Genomic DNA, 17,932 nt, shown 5'->3' on the forward strand with positions numbered 1-17,932 from the left:
AATTTCATGATCTTCCTATGCATGCAGGTTCTGAGTTTTTCTCTGTTTGTGCTAGGATTGGATCTTTAAATTAATGCTCTTTAAATTAATACATGCAGGTTCTGATTTTTTCTCTGTTTTTCTTTGTATTTCTTGTTTAATTTTGTAGAGTCCAAGAACTTTACTTAGCTAGTTAGATAGTAGTATTATAGTATTTATAGCATTATCTTTGTAACTGTGGATTTTTGGTTCAGACCGGGAATTATTTGGACACTCATAGTAGTACTTGTAGATTTTCTAAGTTTAACCTATAGTTTAAGAATATTAATTTTAACCTAAGGTTTGATTAATATGACTGATATTAAGGATAATATTTATTATACTATAAGGTTTAGACAACAACCAATAGGATTTTAAGCACATGTTATGAATGGGTGATTAAGGATTAAGTATTTTGAGGATTTAATTTAATAAGAGTAAAGTTTGAATGCTCTAAGGTCAGTCAGCAGCTTTGAATACATTGAGGGCTTAGTCAAGGCCGTTTACTCCATTCAAACTTAGCTAAAAATGTGTAATTTCGTGTTTAAATAATCAGCGTGTGCCGATATATCGCAGCTATAGGGGGCGATATATCGCAGCACATAGATACGGAAAACACGAGACGATGCACGACAGCCTCGGGCATACTGGCCCAGTCAATATATCGCCTACAGGGGGGCGATATATCGCCTCCTTCAGCATATTTTGAAACATTTTGAATTTGTTTTCCATTCAGCCATTCAACTTCTTGATAAGTCCAGCACCTTTTTGAACGAGTCTTCAGCCTTTGCTGAACGATTATTCAAATTATTTTCACCTAAAAAGATATTATTTTTATTCAAGTAAAATTAAGATCCTTTCATTCCTAAACTCTATAAATAGAACCTAGTACCCAGCCATTATTCATCTTTTGCTCTAAGTTTAGAGGCTGGAAGTGCTAAGTGAGTGTGAGAGTGTAAACACCTGGGTTGGGAAATCATAAGCTTGATCATCATAAGCTTATCAAACACTTTGGGAAGTAAGGTTTTATAGTATTTCGGTTTGAGGTGTAGATTGGTCTTACAAGTCTTCAAGGTAACCCAAAACTCTAGTTCATTTCTGTACTTGTTCTATTAAGTTCTCATAGTCTTCTACTCAGCCTCTAACCTTAATTTTTATTTTGGTTAGGAAATCTAAGCTCTTGAGTAAAAAGGTTTTGGTAAGTATGTTTTTCAATGGTTTAGTCCTTCCATTCCTTTCATTTCTTTTTCTTCAAATCTACTCACCCTGTTATATATGGTTTTAGGAGTGTTCCAAAAGTCCCAACGCTATCCTCTTATCTCGGTAACTTTGGTAAGGAAAATAGGATAGAAATGCATATGTTATATGTTCTATATGTTATCTTATGTTTCTTATGTTATGATAAGTGTTATGATATGTATGTTTGTAGGCTTGGGCATATGACCCATATGACTAACAAGAGCCCAAATAGATTATGGGCATATGACCTACTTAGCTAGTAGGACCCCACTAATCTCATGGGCATATGACTTGTTTAGTCTATGGGACCCCAAGTAATAATGGCCATTATAGTATGTGTATGATAAAGTGTTATGTTATGTCTTTATGTTTCTTATGAAATTTATGTATATGGGGTATGTGTTAGATTTTTCCTTGCTGGGCATTAGGCTCATTCCTTTTTGTTTATATGTGCAGGAAAATAGCTATTAGTGGCGGAAAGGTTCATGGATGCTTGGAGATTGTGTATCGATGGTGAATGGATTCGATTTCGAGGATGTAGTCTTTTATTTATGGGTTTATGTGTAATTTTCCGCACTTTCTATGTAACTCCTTTATTTTAAATTATGTTTTGTTTTTAAGACAATGGGATCCCATATCCTTCTTGATATTTTTTGTAAGTAACTCTTATTTTTACAAGTTTTCTAATAAAATTATGGTATTTTCGCAATGTAAGCTTTATTAAGGATTTGTATGTATAGTTTCATTAATGGTCCAAAAGTCTAGAGTAGTTGGGCCATTACAAATTTTAGAGGGAAGAAGCAATATGTTTTGTTGCTTCAGTCGTTGTTTTGCATGGTAGTACATCTTGCTATACCCTGCTGTTTCGTCAAGTTTTGGAGCTATTACAAATTTAATTTAAACTTTATATGCTTACAGGTGGAAACTAGCTTAAGTCTTATGTTCTTAATAATAAAAGGACTTTTGTTTTACAATGTGCAGTTATATTGAGATGATTTCTTTGGAGCAATTCTTGACAACATTTGTAGTTGAGGCCTTTAGAATGGAAGAATGTATTTCACTAATTTTTGTATACATTTCTTGTTTTGTATTTAGTGATTAAGGAATCTGAATTGGGCATAAATTATGTTGTAATATGATTTCTTAAGCCTAGACTAGTAGACTAAATATTGTAATTACATTTTGAGTAATTAATAAAAATCTATTTATGTTACCTTATTTGGCTTCAACTTTCATATTTGTTTTCCTAGTTTTGTGTAAGTAAAAAAAGATTATGTTTCTCTAAGCTAATATAACACATGTGTTATACTAAAGTGTAATATAACACAAATAATGTGTTATACTAAAGTCTAGTATAACACAAAAAATGTGTTATACTAAAGTCTAGTATAAAACAAAAAAAGTGTTCTACTAAAGTGTAGTATAACACAAATTTATAAGTATTGAAATGTGTTATATAATCGACTATAAATAACATAATTAAACACTTATCTATTTATTAAAATAACACAGAAATTGTGTTATCGTTGACAGTACAATAACACATCTGTATAACACTGATAAAATGTTATGTAAAGTACCCTGACCTACGATAACATAGTCGGTCTTAACACATCAGAAAGTGTTATCGTATGTTTTGATAACACATTTTCGGTGTTATTAAAAGTATTTTTTCTTGTAGTGCTAAAAAATGAGTGTTTTACTTAACAATTTAATGGACTTGCTTTGGGAGTCCTTAATACTTTTTAAAAAAATCTGGGCTGAAAATTTTGGAATGGTGACTTTTTAAGAACTTGCTTTGGGAGTCCTTAATATATTTATAAAAATTATGTATTTATTCAAAAAATTTAAAACTATATTTGTTTTGTTTCTAAATTTTTCATATTATTAATTTTTGTGTTTATAATAATTTTTATATCAAAATTTAAATTTATTATTCTTTAACATATTTATAAAATCAACTATACTATTCTTTAACATATTTATAAAATTTGTATTAGTTAAAAAAGAGTTGTTTTATTAATTGGAAAAATATTGTAAAAAAAATTAATATATTGGAAAAACTATGTATTAATTAAAAAATTTAAAACTAGATTTTTTTTTTGTTAATTGGTTAAATATTGTAAAATAATTTTAAAATTTGTATAAATTTAATAGTTGTTATTTTTTTTTATTATTTTATATTATATAAATTTATAATATTATATTTGAAATATTAATTTTTTTACATATACATATACCCATTTTAAGTAAAAAAAAAACAAAGCGGCCCAAACCCTTTACTCATCGATCCCTCCCCTAAACCCTTATGAACTTCACCTTCTCCCCAAAGAAAACCCTAGTCGCCCATCTCTCTAAACCTATCGTCTCTCTCTCTCACTCATCCACAGGCTACGGTGACGGCCACAGTGCGAAGGAGATTTGCGCAACAATGGGTGGCGCAATGGGCTACTCTACGATGAGCCTTTTCTCGAGTGATGGGGGTCGGGTCACGATGAAGACGATGGCTCGATGGTTGTCCTCGGCGTCTTTGGTGAGCCGCTCTTCTCTATATACTTCAATATCTTGTTATTTTTTAGCTGTTTTTTTTCACCTGCTCATCTTATTGCCATGGGATTATAAGAATCATGGAAATCTCATATTATTATTTTGTTCATGAAATTGTATTATGCAAATCTTTTGGGCTATTGATAGATTATTGAGATGTCCCTTCTCCCAAATTGCTATTAATTGTTCTTCTTTGAACCTGAAAAAATAATTCAAAATTATTAAATGTTTATATTATATATCATTATTCAAACTTTAATTAGCTGAAGGATAAAAAAAGTCTCTACTTACCACTTTATATTGGTGTTCCAAAGATTCATTACGTAAGTCAGCTTTGTCGTTGATGAATCAATAAATAAACACACAGATATATGAAATTTATAATATTGTTATTTTCTTTTTGCTTTACTAGTTTCAGATATTGTACTGATAAACATGTAAGTTTGAATGTGGGTGACATTTTTGTACTTATATTCCTTATATTTCACTAGTTGGTATATATGGTGTGAGTTACCTTTGTTCTTAAGTTTCTGGTCAAACCTTGCTCAGATAAAATTAATAATAGAAATTATCCTAACCCTTTAGTGGTATCTTAGTCCTGTTCTGCATTATGTTGACTATTTTTGTTAACATAACTTCTCTAGCCTGGGCAGGGAGGGGTTTGGGTTGGGCAAGGCTGGGTTTGGGTTAACGGTGCAGGGATGGGCTCGGCAAGGACGGTGGCTGGGCTGGGCTTGGGGCTGGCTGGTGGTCGACGGCGCAGGGAGGGGTTCGGGTTGGGCTGGGCTGTGTCTGGGTCGACGATGCAGGGAGGGGCTCGGGCAAGGAGGGGCAAGACAGGGACGGTGGCTGGGCTCAAGGCTGGCTAGTGGGGTTCTCAACTTCACAGTGGCGACACTGTAGCTCACGGCGGTAGCAGGTATTTATTTTATTTCTTTGATTGTTTAATGTTAAAATATATTTGATTTGATTGTGTTGGATATGTTCAGATCTGATTTTGAGCTTAGACTAATAATGAATATTATCTTTAGTGTATTTTGCTTATGCTTTAATGGCTTTATAATTGTGTTTCACTACTAGTTTTTGGTGTATTTTGTGACTTGATTTTGGTGTGTTTATGGTCTAGTTTGCTGCTTCTTTAATGGCTACTACTTGTATTTTTCTACTAGTTTTTGGTATATTTCTTGACTAGATTTTGGTGCATTTTGCAACCGGTTTGAATGGATTAATATGATTGATTTATGGTCTATTTTGCTGATGCTTTTGGTGTAGTTTGCTATTGTGCAATGGAGACTAACTGGGGTCTGTCAAAGATTAGAGCATGATCTTGTGATCCAGAGTTTTAATGGTATATTTTGCTATTGTTTCAATGGTATATTTTTTGTATTGTGCTACTAGTTTTTTTGGTGTATTTTGTGACAGATTTTTGGTATATTTTGTTAACTAAGTTGAATGGATTAATATGGTAGATTTATGGTCTATTTTGTTGCTGATTTTGGTGTGGTTTGCTAATGTTTTGAAATATCTCTATGTACTTGATGAATAATATTTTATGAAATAGTACTATCTAACAAGAAATTGTTTGTTGCTTGACTATATGAATACCTATACTGATAGTTTGATTCTCGCGTCTATTATATATATATATTTATGATTCTTGTGTGTCTCTACTTATTTATAAGTTTGAATTACTATATAGATCTCCAAATTAATTGGAAATACATTATCTGTAGATCTAGAGATGTACACTGATCAATTATGTGTTGAACTCTCTTGTTTTTTTATTTCTAGTGGTCAACATTTTAAGAACTTTTTATTTCCAGTGGAGAAACTTTTTATTAATTAAAGAACTTTTTTATAATGTTCAGGTCTATATTGAGATGCATTTCTTTGGCGCAATACTAGATAACATTGGAGTTTTTAGAATAAAAAATATATTTCACTAACACTGTATATATTTCTTGTTTAATATTTGGTGATGATAGAATTTGATTGTAGTATAAACTATCATATAATATGATTTTGTAAGCTGGGTAGACTAAATATTGAAATTATATTTTTGAGTAATTAATAAAAAATATTTTGTTATATTTTCTTTTGAAATTTTAGAAATCTAACATATATATTAATACATTTTGGACACTCAAAGGGATATATTTTTTCTAAATCAAAATGAAAATTGTAGCTGTATTTTAAAAAAATATATATTTTTAAGGGCATGCAAAGCGAGTCCTAAAAAATTACTTAAAGGCACTCAACTAGATTTTTTAGGACTAGCGTTGCGAGTCATAAAAACATTCTTTTAGGACTTGCAACATGAGTCCTAAAAACTTAATTAAAGGCACTCAACCAGATTTTTTAGGACTAGCGTTGCGAGTCCTAAAAACAGTCTTTTAGGACTAGTGTTGCGAGTCCTAAAAACATTATTTTAGGACTCGCGCCCTGTCAGTCCTAAAAACTTTTTTAGGACTTGCAATGCTAGTCCTAAAAACATGTTACCTTTTAATTAGATAATAATTTATCAAATTAGGTATTTTATATTATTATATAAAATTTAGTTATATAAATGGAATTGAAAATTAGGTAATTAATAAAATTAGGTAATATAAACAGAATTGAAAATATAGTAATATTTGGGTAGATAATAATTATTAATAAAATTAGGTAATATAAACATAATAGAAAATATATATAAAGAAGTACGTCCAAAAATAAAAAAATAAAAAAAGATTTCTTTGCGGTTTGTTTATTACTTTTATCTGCGGTCTCAAACACTAAAGTACTCCAAAAAACTGCAGTGTATTAAGGAAAAAAAACCGCAGGGAAAAACATTTTTTGTAGTAGTGTATCAAGAATAGAAAGGCTAGAAACTTAGTTATGTGAACCAATAGCTAACATTTTAAGTAGAGTATTATTATATATTTATATCAATAATAGATTAATAAATCACACTTGATGATCTAAATAAGTATTTTCCTTGTAAAATTTCTCATAAATCCTTTCAAATAATGGATAGAATTACAGTTAGTCACTAGTTAGGGTGGGTGGGGGGCGTCACAGTTTCATTAATTAAATAAAAAAATGAGTTTGATATAATTGCTTGGTTTTATTTTGGTTTATTTATTTGTGATTGTAAATCCATTAACACATTTTTAGCAGGATTAATAAACTTAATTGTCACAGTTGAAAAGAAATATAAACTTAGTATATAGATAATAAGAACCACACACGTTTATATATCTAAATAATTTAAATTTAGAACACTTTTCTGAACTTTGCACAATGAAAGCTGCAGACAAACACAAAACTGACTCTTAAATATAACACCGAAGAAAACACTCATCAAAATATCAGAAACAAACCAACATCTGTCTGAGAGGCTCAAAAAAGTGGAGACACATCCAAACATAGTACAAAAATACGTATTACTTTGTTTATTTTCATAATATATATGCTACTGTCACTCTTATATCCCTATAAATGGCCTCAACAGATCAACATCTTCTACCACTGATGATGACTTCAGCGGACACTGCAAAAAAAATTGACAAACAAAGCAAGTTATTAAGAACAAAGAAATAATATTCTCAACAGATGTATTACTCGGTGACAATATATTTGATAACAAAGAATTAAGTAAAAACATAAATTTTATCTTGGTACTGTCACATAAAAAAAAAGGCATGTGTACTACATATCATAAAATTATTACATAACCTGTTAAATATTAATTATGAAAATAGAATATAGACATATTTTAGTCCCAATATACAAGTAATAACAAATTTAAATAGAAATATTTAAAAACATTGTCTTGACTACTAAAACAGGCAGCTTTGCATTTTGTACTTCGGGGATGAAACTTAATTTTTTATTAATGATTAAAAATCGTTCGAGCATTCAATTAGGCCGAACAAGATTCATTCCCGAGCCCCTAATAAAAACATTATTGTTTATACCTGTTGCAGTTGGTGGAGGTGCTGATCTTGTAAGGAATGTTGGCACCGCACTTGGAAGGGAGGGCAGAGGCGAAAGTTGGATTAATTCCAGGGACCTTTGAGGCGGCGTTCTTCAAGCAATTGCAGGCATTTTTGCGGTCAGCGGTGGTCTTTGCCATGGCGACTAAGTCTTTGATCCCCTTGCAGCAGCCGGTTGCTGGTGCACCACCGCTCTTTAGGTACGTCAAGCAAGGTGCTAATGAGCCTTGGATCTGACCACAGGTCAGGGCTTCGGTCATTGGCACAGCGGCAGCCACAAGAGCCACAATGGCTAACACAATAACAAACTTGGCATTGGCCATTTTGATGGAATAGGAAAGATTGGTCACTGAGAAGAGAGAGAACTTTTGGGAGAGAGTATACTACTTCAGATTAGAGCTGAGTTGATGACTTGTGTGGAAAATATGGAGGGTCGAAGTGTGTTTATATAGGGAAAGGAACAAGAGCCAATTTATATAAATATATATTATATATATAAATATATATGTATAATATTTATATTTATCTGTACGTGTCACCAATTTCAAGATCTTAGAATGTCAAATAATTAAAACTATCCTGTATATACATTTGTTGTTCACCTAAAAAATAATAATAGTAATGATACGTCACTTAAATTCCTAATATTTAATTAAAAGAATTTATTATTATTAGGGTTATTATTGTTAAGAGTTGGAAGAATTATTGAATTGCATTATAAAAGTTAACACATAATAATTATTAAATTAAAATGTGTGAGACCCGCTATTAGATTTTACTAATAGCGATATGTCACCTCCTTGTAGTATTTGGGCACCAATAGCGCCCATTAGCAATTCTCAAGTTAAAAATAGTAATACACATGATCATGTTATATATTAGAGAATTGTTAAAGAGTATACCTTAGCAAGTACAACACTCTATATCGCTATTGGTGCAAATGAATATGGAGTCCTACATATTTGACTTTAATATGTGAAATTCACTATTAAATTGCACAAATGAAAATATGTTACATCTTATGGTGTTGAACACCCTAAGACCATCTCTAATGAGATATGTAAATAGTGTGCTATATTTGGCACAAAAAGACAATATGCTAATATTTCATTAATGCTAATTTGATATTTATTGAAAATATACAAAAAATAATAATTTTCCTTAAATTTTATTGTTGATAGTATAAGATAATAATACAATAATAAGGTAAAAAATATAGCATTTAATGCAAATAGATAAAAATAATAAAAATAACATAAAAGTAAATGAAAAGGTATATCATTTATGGTGGTGCAACATATGCATCATGATATATTGTGTGCCAAATTTTGTTCAACTTTTAGCATGTGCCAAATTTGGCACAACTTTTGGAATTTGACACACCATTGTAGCAAATTTTGTAAAGTGAGCTATGTTTTAGCAATGCATTACCAATTTGACACTCCATTCACTACAACAAAAACATGCTTTTATGACATTTTTTTAGGACAATCACCTAGATGTGTGCTCTAAAAATAGCTTCTGGACTTTTTAGAACACTCATCATTTAGTGTCCTTAAAGAATTTCTTTTAGGACACATATGTACGAGCCCTAAAAACTATTGTGTGTCCTAAAAGTTTGGTTTTTTTAACAAAAATTCCTGGACATTTTAGGACACTCATTGAGAATCCTTAAATAATTTATTTTAGGATACGCATTGTGAGCCCTAAAAATTTATATGTGTCCTAAAAGTCTTAATAATATTTTTTAACAAAAGTTTTATTATATATTAAATTAGAAAAGAAAATAAACACTCAGCCCATTCTCTCTCTCTCTCTTCCTTGGATTCTGTCTCTCTTACCCCATTTCTCTTTCTCTCTCTCTCTTGCAACTTGCTGCCAGCCACGTACAGCGGCTCTCTGGCCGCCCCCCGCCTACACGCGCCGCCCAGCAATGTTCGCTGGCTCCCGAAACCCCCAGCCCCTAGTCGCACGCACCCCGTAGCCCTCTTGACGAAGCCTCCATAGTTCGACGACTATGTGGGTTTCCGAAACTTTTTGGGTACTTTCCAAAAAGCTCGAGCTACCACGAGCCAAATGACCACCACCACTACATTCCTTGTCCTTTGGGCTTCAAAACCTACTAAAGGATCGGAACGAACCACCACCGTAGGGTGGTGGCGTCGCCGTCAACATCGAAGCTTTGACTAGAGCTTTGGCTACCAATTAATTTTTTAAAAATTAAAAATAAAATTTTTCATGACTCGCAATGCGAGCTCTAAAAACATTATTTTAGGGCTCGCAACGCAAATTCTAAAAAACCTCACTTTTTAAAGTTCTCAAATAGATAACTCGTGCCCTGCAAGTTCTAAAAACTTTTTTAGGGTCCTAAAAAATCTTTTTTGTATAGGATTAGAGATGATCTAAGGTGCCTATAACAATGCTCTATATATTATACTTTTTATCAAATGGGATGAGTGATTTTGTTGTATAGGATTCATAATAATAAAGTTTGAAGCTTTATTAATTGCCCACGTACTATAACACTACTCAAACTAACAATAATAATAATGTCTTTTCTTAAATCTTTTGTTAGTATGAATATTATTATTTTGTTGGAAACTACATTTAATTGATAGTGTCGTTAGTTGTACAGTGTTGAAATTACAATTAACCAACTGTTGATTCTAGATTCTAGAGTTCCTAGAAAAAACAGTGGGGACTTGTGACAAAGAGTACGATTATTGTTTTGGACTTTGAAAATTGATGTAACCTATATTAGTATTTCAAGAGAAATACCTTAATAATTTTATATATATAATATAGAGTTCTTTACAAGGTGAAAAATAAATAAACACAGCATGTGCTCCCATGAGCGGTAAATGATGGAGTAGTTGGGTAGTAATTAGGTATAGCTAGTCAACTATCTTAATGCTTTTAATTGACTTTTTTCATTTCAATTCTACAGTTACTCCATGTGAATGTCTGGTCTGATAGGATTGGTCAGAACAGAAGTCTCGAAATCCATGTTCATGACAGAATTGCAGCATTGAAGAATTATTGATTAAAAAATATTAAATATAATTACATCATAATATTAATTCGACTAATCTAACTATTTAGCTTGCAATTAATTAGCATATATATACATATATATATATAGTGATAAAACATACATATATATAGAGTGAACTTACCAAAAAAATAATATATATCACTTTCCTAAATTAACATTTATATAATAATTTGGAGTTACTTTTGTTCGCCGAATTCCAAAAAAAATAAGAAAAATATCAGATTAATTAATTGCTCATGCTATTTCTAATTATGCTTTTGAAGACTTTCTTGATTGCTCTTGGTTTGGAACTGGTCCTAATTGTGCTTCTGCTGTAGTTTGGCAGAATAGCCTAATATATGTTGTGGATGCCAAAAATCCACCAAAAATAAAAAATCTATAAGTCAATCGTTGGAATACAAGTCTAAAGGTCACCTATTCATGTTATTAGACTCGGGCCCATAAGTCTTGCTGAACCGGGAGATTGTCCCATGGGAAGCATCACCTTATGAGCCATGGAGTATGGCCTTGCTAGGCTAAGGGGCCGAGTCACGCATTGCAAAAGGGCAAGTGCATGAGGGCCTTGCGCAGCGAGGCCCTACTTGTCTTAAGTCATGCCCCGCTCATGTAACAACATGTCTCGCATCTCGCAAGTCTCCCCTCGCAATGCGCCTCGTCCTAAGGGTCTCGTAGTGGGCCTCGCGCCTTGCACATCCGAGGGTCATGCGTCGCCTCGCCTAGCGAGGCCAAGGGCCTCGCGCCCCACACAAATGCAGCCCAGGCCTCGCGCGCCTAGAGGGCCTCGCGTGGATGGCGCCTTGTGTAGATGCTCCAACGGGCCTCGCGCCCCATACATATGTAGCCCCAGCCTCGCATAGCGAGGCCCTCCATGCCTCGGCCAGCCGCGCCCCAAGACTCGCATAGTGGGCCCTCTGCGCCTCAGCCAGGCGTCACCTAGCCTCGCGTCGCGAGGCACCCTACGCGTCACCCAACCTCGCGTAGCGAGGCCCTCCATGCCTCAGCCAGCCGCGCCCCAAGACTCGCATAGTGGGCCCTCCGTGCCTCGGTCAGTCATCACCCAGCCTTGTGTAGCGTGATAGGCAGCCCGCGTGGCCTCGCTGAAGCACCCTCGACGTCGCGCCCCGGCACCGTAGCCTCGCCAAGTATGGCCTCGCCAAGAAGGGCCTCACGTAGCCTCGCCAAGAAGGGCCTCGCATGGCCTCGCCAAGAAGGGCCTCACGTAGCCTCACCAAGAAGGGCCTCGCATGGCCTCGCTAAGTAGGGCCTCGCATGGCCTCGCAAGGCCTCGCCCAAGCATGGCCTCGCGTGGCCTCATAAGAGGAGAGGGGTCTCATGAGCAGCTAGGGAGCCGAGTCACCAAGGAGGTCACAAGGAGGGCGTCTCGCCACGCATCCTTAGACGTCCGCCAAGGCCACATGCCTATCGCCCAAACTCGTGAGTGACCTCGGGAGGCTTCAGGCATCTCGTGCCAAGGACCCAAGATCTCCACCTCGCACCAAGGGTCCCATTCATTACACCTTGAGACCCCTATGCTTAGGGGCTACAGTACGAGTCGAATGGGACATGCTTGTACGACCTAGTACTGAGTACGGGTACCGGTACCAGTGAGACTGCTGGGGTAAGAGTCATGGTCCGTACGTCTACGGCCATAGGTCAGAGCCGACACCACTACCTCCTGCGCCACTACGCCTGCCACCACTCATCAGACATGGGTACAGACAAGTAGTGGAGGCATTCTTCTGACACCTGCTCCTGTGCTGGATGTACGACCACACCCTCTGAAGCCACTCCCCTGTCATAGTACTTATGTACCCTATGGTCTCCTGGACCACTATATACCTAAGGCCATTAGAGCCTACTATAAAATGGACACTAAGACCACCTGAAAGGGGGTTGGAAGATTGATTGTATGCTAAGGCTTTTGAGTAATATACAATTTCGACTCCATTGCAGTTTTACATATTTACTCTCTCAAGTTTTCTCCACCTTCTTTTGAGATACCTTTGGCAGTATAGTCTTAGTTATCTAACCTTATATCGTTGACGAGATTTCACCGTCAACAATTTGGCGCTGTCTGTGGGAAGAACAAGCATCAAGCCAGTGTTCTTCCATCATTCCCAGCAAAGAAAGATGCTAAGACGTTCAAAACGCCTATGGCAAATACAAGATGATGAGGTTCTCCGGGATGAAGTAGAGCGGAGGGCTACCCGAAAGACCCCCCTCCGCCTAAACATGGAGGCAGACCGGAGGGGTCTCTTCCCCCAAGGGAGGAGAAGGAAGCCTCATCTCCGACCATTCGACACGACAGAGGTCATTTGGAGCCGCCAGTGCATTCACTTCACCGGCCTCCGGTAGCACCACGCTCAGGCCACCAAGACCCAGGTCTATCAACGCACGGGCCAAGCAAGAGTCCCGGGGTACGCTCGGTAAGTTCAGGCTCAAGGACTCGCCTCTACAGGGATGAGATTCAAGAGTTACATAAAAAGACTCGAAAGCTGGAAACCCAGATAGAGAACATGCAAGAGGTTTTAAATGACCTATTGCAAGGAAAGTCAAGCACACTCCCTCCTGCGCGTAAAGGGAAGGAGCATGAAAAATGGGAAAGCACTATCCCCGTAGATGATGGGGGAACCCAACTTTCCGCCAGTAAAACCCCCCAGGCAAGGTATCAGGGGGGACCTAGGCCAACGAAATGTCCCCAGAAGCAAAGGCGGAGGGAAGGTGATGGTCGTAAGAACGAGGCCAAAGTCACCTCAAAAGAAGCACCCCCTGGCCTAAGAAAAGAGCCCCATGGAGAGAGGTCAGAAGTAAGAGACGTACCCCTCGCAGTTCCCCCGAGGGACACAACCAAGGCAAGGGAACAGCCCGAGAACCTGCAAAACTCCTTATGCAAAAAGAGGAGGGGACTAGACACCAAAATACGAAGCCCTCGAGGCAAGATCACCACTGCACTTGGGGGGCACATGGATGACGAAGAATTTGACCGTGATTCACCCTTCACAAGGGAGATTCAAGCTGAGCGGATGCCCACTGGCTTCAGAGAGCCTCGCATGACTTCGTACGAGGGTACTACTAACCCAAAATATCATTTAGACACCTTCAATAACTTGATGAGGTTAAGAGGGGTAAACAACATGGAAAAGTGTCATTGCTTCGTCGTTACACTTAAAGGAGTGGCGTACAAGTGGTTCAAGAAGTTGAGGCCAGGGACAATTGAGTCATGGCAACAATTCTCTGATGAATTTCTTCAGCAACACCATGCAGCCTGTGATTACGTCATGCCAACCACCAGCCTCGCTAACATAAAACAAGGCGAGAATGAAAGTCTGAAGGACTACATCCATAGGTTCAGTATAGAAGCAACAAAGGTGAAAGGTTTAACCGAAGCAGAGCACAAGATGGCTATTACCGCCGGAGTTCGTCCAGGAAGCAAGTTGTGGGGGAGCATGCTCAAAAGAGAAGTTTCGAATTTGGACGACTTCTTCGAGAGAGCACATAAGTACATACGTGTGGAAGAGGGCCATAAGAACTTCTACGTGGAAGAAAGCAAACCTTCCTTCAGTTGCCCTACTACCAATACATATGAAGATTCCATATAGAATGGGGCGTCATGCTAGAGGGGTCGCTGACCAAGCTCGAGATTGAACGAAGACCATCTAGCCATGAAAGTCCCGACTCGAGGGGAGATCAACTCAAAAGTTGCAAAAAGGGTCTCCAAAGTAGACGCCTGCAAAAAGGGTCTCCAAAGTAGACGCCTACAAAAAAGGTCTCCAAAGTAGACGCCTCCAAAAAGGGTCTCCGAAGTAGGCACCTCCAAAAGGGGTCTCCAAAGTAGATACCTCCAAAAAAGGGTCTCCGAAGTAGACACCTCCAGAAAGGGTCTCCAAAGTAGACGCTTGCAAAAAGGGTCTCAAAGAAGACGCTTGCAAAAATAGTACAATGCCTAATGACGAGAAGGACACTTCTCGCAAGATATAATAAGCGCGCGCGAAAATGTATAAAAGGATAACTAGAACCCAAGGGGTCAATATATCCTTATAGGTGCAACCAAGGTGCACCAAAGAGAGACCTACCGAACCCCCTTTCGCGTGGGTTCCAAAGGACCTCGAACATGATAAAAAAAAAAAAAAAAAAAGAGTCTACAAGAACTCCTAAAGGCCTCCCTATAGACTGGGGGGGCAAGTGTGGATTCCAAAAATCCACCAAAAATAAAAAATCTATAAGTCAATCATTGGAATACAAGTCTAAAGGTCACCTATTCATGTTATTAGACTCGGGCCCATAAGTCTTGCTGAACTGGGAGATTGTCCCATGGGAAGCATCACCTTATGAGCCATGGAGTATGGCCTTGCTAGGCTAAGGGGCCGAGTCACGCATTGCAAAAGGGCAAGTGCATGAGGGCCTTGCGCAGCGAGGCCCTACTTGTCTTAAGTCATGCCCCGCTCATGTAACAACATGTCTCGCATCTCGCAAGTCTCCCCTCGCAATGCGCCTCGTCCTAAGGGTCTCGCAGTGGGCCTCGCGCCTTGCACATCCGAGGGTCATGCGTCGCCTCACCTAGCGAGGCCAAGGGCCTCGCGCCCCACACAGATGCAGCCCAGGCCTCGCGCGCCTAGAGGGCCTCGCGTGGATGGCGCCTCGTGTAGATGCTCCAATGGGCCTCACGCCCCATACATATGTAGCCCCAGCCTTGCATAGCGAGGCATTCCGCGCCTCATCCAGGCATCACCTAGCCTCGCGTAGCAAGGCCCTCCATGCCTCGGCCAGCCGCGCCCCAAGACTCGCATAGTGGTCCCTCCGCGCCTCAGCCAGGCGTCACCTAGCCTCGCGTAGAGAGGCACCCTAAGCGTCACCCAACCTCGCGTAGCGAGGCCCTCCATGCCTCAGCCAGCCGCGCCCCAAGACTCGCATAGTGGGTGTAATGCCCCAAATTTCCTAATAAGGTTTAGGACCTTGATTAGGAGGCCGGGAGGGCCATAATTGATTTATTATAGTATTTAATGATTATATGCATGTTTACGTGAATTATATTATTATATGATGGTGAATGCATGCATATGGGCTCATATGTTAATTATGAGGGTAATTTGGTAATTTGGCCACTGTGGGCGTAATTGTATATTTTGGGTGCATGGTTGTGATTAATTAATATAGCCACATTATAAGGTGGATTGGTTCGAGCTAATCGACATGAGACGATCATGGGATGTAAGTGTTCGGTCTAGTCATAACGGGTTTAAGTTCGGGGCTCGGGGTGAGTCTCGGGGTGAATTTAATGATTAGAGCGTTACCGGGGATTTTAGGGTAACGGGATATGAATTATTGGAATTTGAGGATATTGAGAATAGCGGGAATTAGAGAGCGTTGATTATAATTAACGAGATAAACGAGAAAGGACGGTTTTACCCTCGGAAGCTTTTAGAGGGGTTTATTTGGCTTAGGGGTATTTTGGTCTTTTGACCCTAAGGATATATATGACATAAAGGGCTGTAGAAAATAGAGTAAAAATAGAGCCATCCTCATCCTCTCTTCCTCTCTCTCCCGTACAAGATTTTCCCTTCTCTTTTCTTTGAATTTTGAGAGCCCAAATCAAGAAGTTAAGCTTGGAAATCAAAGGTGGTAGCTAGGAGACTTGTTTCAACCATTAAAGGGGATTCAAAACAGGTTTCAAGGTGAGTTTTAGACTTTGGTTTCAGGTGTTGCTCTGTTTTCAAGTTTTGGTTTTCAGTTTTTGATACTTGTGAGAAGTATGGGTTTAAAGGGGTTTTGATTGATGGTATGATTGGGTTTTGATGATGAGAGGTTATGGGTGATGTATGGGGGTTTAATTATATGTTAGGAAGAGGTTTTATGATGGTTAGAATGACTGGTTTGAGAGGAGATAGCACAGGGAAAAAAATTGGTTCGTGTGGCCGCTTAGCCGTTCTGGGCTGAGCGCCGCGCCGCGGCAGGGGAGCGCCGGGGCCCTTGGTGTCTGTCAGGAGGGAGCCCTTCTGTCTGAAGGGCGCGCTGCGGCGCAGCAGGGGAGGGTCGCAGCCCTTAAGGCTAATTTTGCTAAAGTGTGGTTTTTAGCTCGGGGATTCAAACCATAGGCCTCGGGGTTGAACCTAGTACCCGGTTGGGTAGTGTTTGAGGTCTCGGGGGCTGGGTTTTGGTTTGGGAACCCTCGGTTATCATTTTTATTGATAAATTCTATAATTTGGTTATGACTAGGTGACCGCTAAAGGACTAAAAGTTGATCGTTCTCAAGGGTCGTTCTTTTAATCATTCTAGCTCGACTGTAAGGTAAGAAAACTGCACCCTGTGTATATGAGACATGCATGGTTATTATGATGCATGTTGGTTGATTAATGAGTACGTCATGCGTGGTTATTATTGATGAATGTCAGTTGATTATTATGTATGACATGCATGGCTATTCTTGATGCATGTTGGTTGGTTATTAAACGTGACATGCATGGCTGTTATTGATGCATGTTAGATTGCTGGATTTATTGCATATGATGCATGAGAAACATGTGTTTGGGACATGCTTTATATACTGAGTATGATACTGTTCAGAGCTTGAGCCTCTGTGTTTATGCATGGCCCTAATAGCACTACTACCTGTTTGGTAAGCATGCTAAATGCCTCGTTTATGGATGTGGAACATGTGATATGTGATTGGTGGCATGTCTTACTAGTGAAAGACACTGACTAGTCAGGGACTGACTCTAGAGTCGAGAATTATGCATTGAATGGCTCTATAGCATTAATGCCAGACCGACCCTAAGGTCGAAGAACTTATAAGCGCTTGCCTGGTCTACGACCAGATGACTATAGCCAAGGTATATGACCCCGGTGACCGTTTGTCACATGGCTAAGGGACGTTGTCCATAGTTTCGACTCTATAGTCGTGAGGAAGGTTATGTTGGTGACTAATCACCTTGCACCTGTCCTAAACAAGCTTAAATCGAGAATTATGCATCGAATGGCTCTATGGCATTAATGCCAGACCGACCCTAAGGTCGAAGAACTTATAAGCGCTTGCCTGGTCTATGACCAGATGTTTATGGCCAAGGTATATGACCCCGGTGACTGTTTGTCACATGGCCAA

General features: G+C 38.3%; 1 protein-coding gene across 1 annotated transcript; it reads right to left on the reverse strand.

Moving 5' to 3' along the window:
- Positions 1-7,013: 7,013 nt before the first annotated feature.
- Positions 7,014-8,214, reverse strand: LOC133788971 (non-specific lipid-transfer protein 1-like). Its single transcript, XM_062226670.1, has 2 exons — positions 7,764-8,214; positions 7,014-7,336 (listed from the first exon to the last, which is right to left on the reverse strand). The coding sequence occupies exons 1-2, from the start codon at positions 8,102-8,104 to the stop codon at positions 7,327-7,329; spliced, it is 351 nt and encodes a 116-aa protein (XP_062082654.1). The 5' UTR covers positions 8,105-8,214; the 3' UTR covers positions 7,014-7,326.
- Positions 8,215-17,932: the final 9,718 nt, after the last annotated feature.

The sequence above is a fragment of the Humulus lupulus genome, chromosome 7 (assembly GCF_963169125.1).
Source record: "Humulus lupulus chromosome 7, drHumLupu1.1, whole genome shotgun sequence".
Lineage (NCBI taxonomy): Eukaryota > Viridiplantae > Streptophyta > Magnoliopsida > Rosales > Cannabaceae > Humulus > Humulus lupulus.